Source organism: Pecten maximus, chromosome 4, assembly GCF_902652985.1.
Source record: "Pecten maximus chromosome 4, xPecMax1.1, whole genome shotgun sequence".
Classification (NCBI taxonomy): domain Eukaryota; kingdom Metazoa; phylum Mollusca; class Bivalvia; order Pectinida; family Pectinidae; genus Pecten; species Pecten maximus.
In genome coordinates, this window is record NC_047018.1 from 2,821,931 (window position 1) to 2,832,956 (window position 11,026).

General features: G+C 36.7%; 1 protein-coding gene across 1 annotated transcript in view; it reads left to right on the plus strand.

Moving 5' to 3' along the window:
• The window catches only part of LOC117324969 (adhesion G protein-coupled receptor L2-like), an 84,289-nt gene extending 73,940 nt beyond the window's left edge, over positions 1-10,349 (plus strand). Inside the window, 5 exon segments of the mRNA XM_033880819.1 lie at positions 3-77; positions 6,910-7,078; positions 7,804-7,923; positions 8,523-8,589; positions 8,774-10,349. Of these exon segments, the coding sequence (XP_033736710.1) occupies positions 3-77; positions 6,910-7,078; positions 7,804-7,923; positions 8,523-8,589; positions 8,774-9,543 (1,201 nt within the window). The 3' untranslated portion in view covers positions 9,544-10,349.
• Positions 10,350-11,026: the final 677 nt, after the last annotated feature.

The window sequence follows — 11,026 nt, forward strand, 5'->3', positions numbered from 1 at the left end:
AGCCAGGATCCCAGCTCCTCGGGAAGTGGCAACTCCATGCTGCGGGACTCGCAAGTCAAGATCAAGTCTGAAGTACCGTAAGGATCAGTCTCTTTGATACTTTTAATAACAAATCTGGCAGGGAAAGATCTCTGGATATTTTACCTGGTGTATATGCGGGTGTCCGACTACCTCTGGATAAGGCGGGGCTTATGTTCGTGCATGCTTCCTTATATTCTAATTAGCATGTCCATTCACTCACCCTAACTGTGGGAAAAGGGAATTTATTAAATGACTAACTTAAATAACAATCTATTATTCTTAACAAGTAATTCACCATGTTTTAAAAATGAATGTTGCTAAACTTTCAGCATTTGTCCCTAAAACAATGCAAATTTTATTTTTTTGTAAAAATGAACAGTTACATGATGATTTCATTATGAGTGAAAACTACCGATCATCATTCTACTTAGTATTGATAAGGTCAACATTACATCACTAACTAGTATTGGTAAGGTCAACGTTACATCACTAACTAGTATTGGTAAGGTCAACATTACATCACTAACTAGTATTGGTAAGGTCAACGTTACATCACTAACTAGTATTGGTAAGGTCAACGTTACATCACTAACTAGTATAGATAAGGTCAACGTTACATCACTAACTAGTATTGATAAGGTCAATGTTACATCACTAACTAGTATTGATAAGGTCTGATGTTACATCACTAACTAGTATTGATAAGGTCAAAGTTACATCACTAACTAGTATTGATAAGGTCAACGTTAAATCACTAACTAGTATTGATAAGGTCTGATGCCACATCACTAACTAGTATTGATAAGGTCAACGTTACATCACTAACTAGTATTGATAAGGTCAACGTTAAATCACTAACTAGTATTGATAAGGTCAACGTTACATCACTAACTAGTATTGTTAAGGTCAACGTTATATCACTAACTAGTATTGGTAAGGTCAACGTTACATCACTAACTAGTATTGATAAGGTCAACGTTACATCACTAACTAGTATTGATAAGGTCAACGTTACATCACTAACTAGTATTGATAAGGTCAACGTTACATCACTAACTAGTATTGATAAGGTCAACATTACATCACTAACTAGTATTGGTGAGGTCAACGTTACATCACTAACTAGTATTAGTAAGGTCTGATGCTACATCACTAACTAGTATTGATAAGGTCAACATTACATCACTAACTAGTATTGGTAAGGTCTGATGCTACATCACTAATTAGTATTGATAAGGTCAACATTACATCACTAACTAGTATTGATAAGGTCAGCATTACATCACTAACTAGTATTGGTGAGGTCAACGTTACATCACTAACTAGTATTGATAAGGTCAACGTTACATCACTAACTAGTATTGATAAGGTCAACGTTACGTCACTAACTAGTATTGATAAGGTCAACGTTACATCACTAACTAGTATTGGTAAGGTCAATGTTACATCACTAACTAGTATTGATAAGGTCAACGTTACATCACTAACTAGTATTGATGAGGTCAACGTTACATCACTAACTAGTATTGATAAGGTCAACGTTACATCACTAACTAGTATTGGTAAGGTCAACGTTACATCACTGACTAGTATCGATACTCTAGACTAGGGATGGGTGGTATATTGTGTATGTATGCCTTACAAACATTTTCTACTCTAGACTAGGGATGGGTGGTATACTGTGTATGTATGCCTTACAAACATTTTCTACTCTAGACTAGGGATGGGTGGTATATTGTGTATGTATGTTCTACTCTAGACTAGGGATGGGTGGTATACTGTGTATGTATGCCTTACAAACATTTTCTACTCTAGACTAGGGATGGGTGGTATACTGTGTATGTATGCCTTACAAACATTTTCTACTCTAGACTAGGGATGGGTGGTATACTGTGTATGTATGCCTTACAAACATTTTCTACTCTAGACTAGAGATGGGTGGTATATTGTGTATGTATGCCTTACAAACATTTTCTACTCTAGACTAGAGATGGGTGGTATACTGTGTATGTATGTTCTGCTCTAGACTAGAGATGGGTGGTATATTGTGTATGTATGTTCTACTCTAGACTAGAGATGGGTGGTATACTGTGTATGTATGTTCTACTCTAGACTAGAGATGGGTGGTGTATTGTGTATGTATGTTCTACTCTATACTAGAGAGGGATGGTATATTGTGTATGTATGTTCTACTCTAGACTAGAGATGGGTGGTATATTGTGTATGTATGTTCTACTCTAGACTAGAGATGGGTGGTATACTGTGTATGTATGTTCTACTCTAGACTAGAGATGGGTGGTATATTGTGTATGTATGTTCTACTCTAGACTAGGGATGGGTGGTATATTGTGTATGTATGTTCTACTCTAGACTAGAGATGGGTGGTATATTGTGTATGTATGTTCTACTCTAGACTAGAGATGGGTGGTATACTGTGTATGTATGTTCTACTCTAGACTAGAGATGGGTGGTATATTGTGTATGTATGTTCTACTCTAGACTAGGGATGGGTGGTATACTGTGTATGTATGTTCTACTCTAGACTAGAGATGGGTGGTATATTGTGTATGTATGTTCTACTCTAGACTAGAGATGGGTGGTATACTGTGTATGTATGCCTTACAAACATTTTCTACTCTAGACTAGAGATGGGTGGTATACTGTGTATGTATGTTCTGCTCTAGACTAGAGATGGGTGGTATATTGTGTATGTATGTTCTACTCTAGACTAGAGATGGGTGGTATACTGTGTATGTATGTTCTACTCTAGACTAGAGATGGGTGGTGTATTGTGTATGTATGTTCTACTCTATACTAGAGAGGGATGGTATATTGTGTATGTATGTTCTACTCTAGACTAGAGATGGGTGGTATATTGTGTATGTATGTTCTACTCTAGACTAGAGATGGGTGGTATATTGTGTATGTATGTTCTACTCTATACTAGAGATGGGGTGGTATATTGTGTATGTATGTTCTACTCTAGACTATGGATGGTTGGTATAATTGTTTATGTATGTTCTACTCTAGACTAGAGATGGTGGTTATGTTGTATGTATGTTCTACTCTAGACTAGAGATGGGGTGGTATACTGTGTAGTATGTTTCTACTCTAGACTAGAGATGGTGTGTATACTGTGTATGTAAATGTTCTACACGTCTCGACTAGAGATGTGTGGTATCTTGTGTAGGTATGTTCTACTCTAGACTAGAGATGGGTGGTATACTGTGTCTTAGACTAGAGATGGATGGTATATTGTGTATGTATGTTCATCTATACTAGAGATGGTGAATGTTATGTAGGTACTCTAACTAGTGATGAGGTAATGTGTAATGTCTACTAACTGAGGATGGGGTATGTGATGTATTACTCATAGACTAGGATGGTGGATACTGTTGTATGTTCTACTCTAGTATGTATGGGATCTACAAGTGTGGTATTGTAGTACTTAGACTAAAATGGGTGGTATGATACTTGTATGTATGTTCTAATCACTAATGTGGATATGTGTATGTAAAAATTTTGGGGGGATTTAAAGGGTTTTTTTGGGTGAAAAAAGGGAAAAAACAAAAAAAAGGGGGGGGGGGGGGGGCCCCCCCCAAGAATCCTTAGTATTGAAGGTCCAACGTTCATCTATTGAACTTTTTATTGATAAGGTCAATTTACGGGTATATAGGGTGCTACTTGGTGAGGGGTTAAGGTGCATCCTTTTAACTAATTAGCAGGCGATCATACTCACCCCAAAAAAAGGGGTTATTTGTAACCCGGTTCAACAAATTATTTCTAACAATAATTGGTTTAAAATGGGTGTGCTAAATCACATGTTGACCCGGTAAAAAAACAAGCAAATAGTTTGAAAGGACCGTTCCCGATATTTTATTTTGGAGGAAAGTCATCACACTAGTAATTGGATAAGGTCAACGTTACATCACTAACTAGTATTGATAAGGTCAACATTACATCACTAACTAGTATTGATAAGGTCAACGTTACATCACTAACTAGTATTGATAAGGTCAACGTTACATCACTAACTAGTATTGATAAGGTCAACATTACATCACTAACTAGTATTGATAAGGTCAACATTACATCACTAACTAGTATTGATAAGGTCAACATTACATCACTAACTAGTATTGGTAAGGTCTGATGCTACATCACTAACTAGTATTGATAAAAATTACTTAGTGGTTGGTATATGGTTAACTAGTATGATTACAAACATTTCATCACTAACTAGTATTGGTAAGGTCAACATTACATCACTACTTAGTCAACGTTACATCACTAACTAGTATTGGTAAGGTATGATGCTACATCACTAACTAGTATTGGTAAGGTCAACATTACATCACTACTTAGTCAACGTTACATCACTAACTAGTATTGGTAAGGTCTGATGCTACATCACTAACTAGTATTGGTAAGGTTAACATTACATCACTACTTAGTCAACGTTACATCACTAACTTTGACATAATAATTCATATGAAATATTACGAATTCACTAGATTTCTCCAATAATTAATGATTTATTGTGAAATGACTTTACAGTCCCCCAACACTGTAAAATCTAAGGTGCTGGAAGCATTCATTATTTTATTTTTCTTTGGTTCCTTCGACCAATAAGACTTTTGTACAAAAGAATTCTACACATCACATGACATATTGGCCACTGCAACCTATATTTTTCTGCATCATTAACAACATTTTCTACTCTAGACTAGAGATGGGTGGTATACTGTGTATGTATGTTCTACTCTAGACTAGAGATGGGTGGTATATTGTGTATGTATGTTCTACTCTAGACTAGAGATGGGTGGTATACTGTGTATGTATGTTCTACTCTAGACTAGAGATGGGTGGTATATTGTGTATGTATGTTCTACTCTAGACTAGAGATGGGTGGTATATTGTGTATGTATGTTCTACTCTAGACTAGAGATGGGTGGTATATTGTGTATGTATGTTCTACTCTAGACTAGAGATGGGTGGTATATTGTGTATGTATGTTCTACTCTAGACTAGAGAGGGGGTGGTATATTGTATATGTATGTTCTACTCTAGACTAGAGATGGGTGGTATATTGTGTATGTATGTTCTACTCTAGACTAGAGATGGGTGGTATATTGTGTATGTATGTTCTACTCTAGACTAGAGATGGGTGGTATATTGTGTATGTATGTTCTACTCTAGACTAGAGACGGGTGGTATATTGTGTATGTATGTTCTACTCTAGACTAGAGACGGGTGGTATATGTGTATGTATGTTCTACTCTAGACTAGAGACGGGTGGTATATTGTGTATTTATGTTCTACTCTAGACTAGAGATGGGTGGTATATTGTGTATGTATGTTCTACTCTAGACTAGAGATGGGTGGTATACTGTGTATGTATGCTTTACAAACATTGTCTACTCTAGACTAGAGATGGGTGGTATATTGTGTATGTATGTTCTACTCTAGACTAGAGATGGGTGGTATATTGTGTATGTATGCCTTACAAACATTTTCTACTCTAGACTAGAGATGGGTGGTATACTGTGTATGTATGCTTTACAAACATTTTCTACTCTAGACTAGAGATGGGTGGTATATTGTGTATGTATGTTCTACTCTAGACTAGAGATGGGTGGTATACTGTGTATTTATGCCTTACAAACATTTTCTACTCTAGACAAGGGATGGGTGGTATACTGTGTATGTATGCCTTACAAACATTTTCTAGTCCTTAATTGTTGGTCCCTGTAAGATATACCAGGGCAGATATCTGTTATTTTGTCATACCATTGTTATGATTACAATGTGGACATCATTGTCTCGGATAAATACTAAACAGCTAAACACAACCCTGCTCTACAAAACCCATTTCAATGTCTTGTATTGATGTCAGCATTAAGTCAGCAGACCGTTTGACTTATGGTATCCCATGATATACCAATTTAATGATATCTGCATGAAATATAATACCCAACTATACCAACACAGAATCATTATGATATGCTACATGTATAGGTGCATGTTATGAATAATATGTATCCCACTACAATGATCAGTCCATTATCTCTCACAACGGATCAGTCCATTATCTGTCACACCGGATCAGTCCATTATCTCTCGCATCAGAGGGAACTGTAGATCTGTATTCTGTCAATGTAGATCACTTTCTCCATAGCATAATTAACTTATAAAGTCTGAATTCTAGATTTACCAAATTGTATATTTGTCATGAACTAAATTACACTCTGGTACACTTCTTTATACAGAGTTATGTCCCTTTGTCAATAAAATAAAAGTTTGTCTGAAATCCCAAGCTTTTGTAGGAAACTGTTGTACTTCATAATAAGATTAGATTTCAAACCTTACTCCAAACTAAGTATTAGGTATTTGTTTATTTTAAAAGAATATTTATTATGAGCATAATATTCTTGTTCTTTCAAAAAAGTAATGCTATATGGATCTTTCTCAGATTTCGGTTAAAGTTCATATTTTGTGCATGTTCAATTTTGGGTGAAATCTTATGAACAAAAAAGCAAGAAAAGAAGAAATCCAACTCTAGATAGATATCTTGCTATGATGGGCACCAGATCTCTATATTTAAAACTTTATAACATTTTTATCAGTGAAATATCAAAAATCATTCATTCTCTAAAAGTGATATATTTCATTAGTGATCACAACATCTTAACATTTCATTAAAATTCATGATTCTGCAAAAATGAAGATGGGGCTTATTAGTGGGCAGAAGATCATATAACAGAGTATTCTGTTAAAATCTTTAATGAAATAATATGTTGTAAATGAATTTCGAAAATGGAAAATGGAAAAAACAAAATAGTCATCCTTCAAATGATTAAAGAGTGTACTATATGTTTGTGACAACAGGGCGTGGCTGAAGGGTGCTGCTGTCCTAGTGGTGCTGTTAGGACTGACTTGGGCATTTGGAATCCTTTACATCAACAAAGAGTCGGTCGTCATGGCGTACGTCTTTACAGTGCTGAACAGTCTCCAAGGACTCTTCATCTTCATCTTCCACTGCCTCCTTAACGAGAAGGTGAGTATTTGGGGGGATACATGTGTCAGGGTATACAAATTGAGGTAGTGTCCCCTTAGTAATGTAAAAGGAACGGGTTGGTGTGGCTTACAGTGTTAAAGACGGTTTCTGTCGCTCAGCTGATGGAACTTGTTTCTTTGGGTCAGGAGGTAGAGCTGGAGAATCAGGTTTGATTCCAGTTGGGGCACTGCACAGGAATGTATTTTTCCCTGTTATTTCACAGTAACCAGTTACTGGTCAGTGATACTCTCTATGGTTATATATTGGGTTAGTCTAGATTTCAAGGTCACACATTCGTAATATTTTACAATGTCCTAACAGTTATAAAATCTATGTATGTTGTCGGTATAGCTGGGACAGTTCATATATTACAGTCTCAGCAACCAAGTGAAGGTCATTTGTCTCCATGGATCTATGGAAGGTCATTTGTCTCCATGGATCTATGGAAGGTCATTTGTCTCCATGGATCTATACAAGGTTATTTGTCTCCATGGATCTATGGAAGGTCATTTGTCTCCATGGATCTATGGAAGGTCATTTGTCTCCATGGATCTATGGAAGGTCATTTGTCTCCATGGATCTATGGAAGGTCATTTGTCTCCATGGATCTATGGAAGGTCATTTGTCTCCATGGATCTATGGAAGGTTATTTGATAAAAATATCGTTCAGTTTGGGACAAAGTAAAGAATTTATAACTGTATATATTCTCTGTGTTTGTTTCTAGGTGAAGAAGGAGTACAAGAAGCTGGCGTACCGCTCAACATGGCTACCAAGCTGTTTGAGGGACATGTGTATCGGCTATTCTAGTTCAAGCTCTCACAACAACTCATCCTCCAGCGGTGGGGTAGGTCCATTTACAGTCCAGTGTGTTTGTTACGCCCTCACCCTTCCCGTCCCATCATGTCTCGTCCCATCCCATCATGTCTCGTCCCATCCCATCTCATCACGTCTCATCCCATCCCATATCATCACGTCTCGTTCCGTCCCTTCCCAATATGTTTCGTTCCATCTCGTCCCATCTGTCTGGGAAACCAAAATAATGTTGCTTTATAAGATTGTTTATTTGGTTAACATCTCTACAAGTTACATACCCGGGTTTTCTCCATTCCACAATGAAATCGTGTATAGCTTCAGCCATATCACTTGGTCCGTCCAACTTCTTATAGGTCCACTGGTCATTTTATTAGTCTGGTCCCAAACCTTTATAATTGTATCTGTCCAAAAAAATATCAATGGAGTTTTCATGGTTCTGGCAAGCCCAAGCTTTGAAAAGTGAAATAATGTGGCTAGCAGTTTGGAAAACATTGAGTTATTTCTGGTCGTGACATTTAGAGTTGATTTATAGAAATTTATAGAAAAAATTTCTAACCATCGAAAATTTAATCCTCACATACTGGATAGTTCAAAGAAAACAATGAAAACCTTTTCCTTTCTGTTTCTCAGCACTTGCTGAAGTTTTGGAGTGGAAGAAGAAGAAGGAAGTCTTCAAACTCAACATTAACAACACGAGGTAAATATTGTATTAAGCCTTAATGTGACCTCAAGATAATGCAATAAACACTTAATTGAATTTGGTTCGGACCAGTTGGTGTTCAAATTGCCTACAATTGCCAACTGCAAGTATAGTTCATTTGTTATCAAATCCTGTGGAATTCTGAGTTTGTTAACAGTATGATACATGTCTTCAATTGTAGGTCACCAAAACAAAAGGAAGAGTGACCATCGCAGTGACCTAGATAGCTACTCGAGTAGAGAGCAAACCATCTACAGCCATGGCGGCTCCGGTCGTCATAGCAACAGGAAGCCAAATGGCCACTCAAATGGCCACATCCCCCACCACAGAGATATGGATGGCATTGCAGGGGATTTATCAGTGGCCGACTGTTCTGTTATTGACAGTGAATATGTTTCAGAATATTGTCACAACAACCTACAGGTTTCCAGGGAAACCCACCGATATTCCTCTGCATCTGAAGAAACTGATCACATGATTACTGAGGAACCAATAGAAAAAGACAGACTCTCAGCCTTATCAACAGATTCTGCTCTGAAGTATAACTCTGAATTTGCTTCATCTGCAGATGGTATTGATGGGGACTATATGGAACCCAATCACTACTCGGAGCCAAATCACTACACAGAGGTGATGAGTGTAGAGAATCCGTACTCAGAAGTGCTTCCCTTGGACGATGACCCACACCGGGAGAGTCAGTACGAAGATACCCCTCTCATGCAGTCCATGTCTGAGGCAGAGCAGAACTTTATCAATGACATTCTTAGTGGTCAGACATCAGATAGTCTGAACAAGAAACATTCCATGGAGGACATGCGGTCAAGTTCTGACCGGCTTGATCTTAGACTTGACCACAGCACACCCAATGGTAAATACAAACATTCACCTAGTAACAACAATTGCATCAGTATCAATATGGACAGTAGTCCGGACCGTCTGTGGAGCAGCTAGCCTTGGTGACGGCCAATCATTTATATATCAAAGCATAATACAATTGCCTATGTGGTGTCGTGTTCCTCGATTTATTAGAGATAAGACCTTAAAAATAGGTCAGCGGACTCTAGACGAATCAACTTTGGACTCAAATGTTTGTGAAATCTTTCTTGGATCTTACCAGTAATGTAATCAAGACAGAGGTGTTCTAAACCTGGTCACAACTCATAATCAACAGGAAATGTATTAATTTACCAAGGATACACCATAAACAAGGTCACAGGAACTGTTCAAGGTCATAGCTATGTACAGGCAACAAGACACATGTTCACACAACAAAGGAGAATTGTTTTTTACATGTGAATCAGCCTTTGTTAGTGGGTGTATATATATATATCTGCGCCTCCATCATGTGTGCGGAGAACTGCCGAGTGACATAGATAGTTAATTTGTTACTATAGAGATTCTTTGCACAATTTTGGGATTTTAATTTTGTAACCAATAGAGTGATTGTGTATTCTGGTAGCTGTCACCAAGGTAACGGAGAACTGAGATTTGTACAGATTCCGGTTATATCTAGGAATGGAATGATGTACAGATTCCGGTTATATCTAGGAATGGAATGATGTAACGTTTCAAGTGCAATTTGGCTGGCCTGAGACGGGGGATCCAAATGTGACAGTCTTACAGTACGGTGCTATAGTAAACTACAGAGTAATCATTATTTTTGTAGGAAAACACTTCCAAAATATGTCAATCAAATGCACTTCATAATATTAATCGCATTTAACTTTTTCTTTTTCTTTTGAAAGAGTAATTTCAAATTTCTTAAACTTTTACCAGAAACTAAGAAATGATTTATATTAAAAACATCCATCATATTAAAGATAATTTTCCGGAAACTCATATTTTCAATGAATATATCTTTTCCTTATATGATTATGATTAGCATGCTACCATTTTATGATTTTATTCTATACTACAATGTGTATATGAAAATGAATTGACATGAAATTCAATCTGTTAAACAAACTCTCAGTAAGGTGTATAACATATGTTGTGGGATTTGCTTTAAAGGACTAAGTCCAATGAACGACAGTGAAGTGTTCCTATCATTTACACAAATACCTGGTAAATTCAACATTAAAATTATTGACAATTTTAGTAAAAGGGACCAAACCTGAACCATCTCAGGTTCTTTGCATTCCAAATATCTACATCAATGTGAAAAGGGGCGGGGAATTTAAGTCATGTTGTACATTTTTACCTGTGAAATATATCGAAAATTATTCACTCTATAAAAGTGATATTTTTGAACTTTTTCTGATTAGATAAATCAAAACACTGCTTACAAACAACAATGGGGAAAGGGGAAATTAACAGCTGACTCTTTTGTATATTTGCTATAAAAATGTAATAAACACAATATCTAACAGTAGCATCAGTCATACCAAATATATTTTACTCGTGTGGTTTTTATATTTTGCACTTGTGCTGCTCA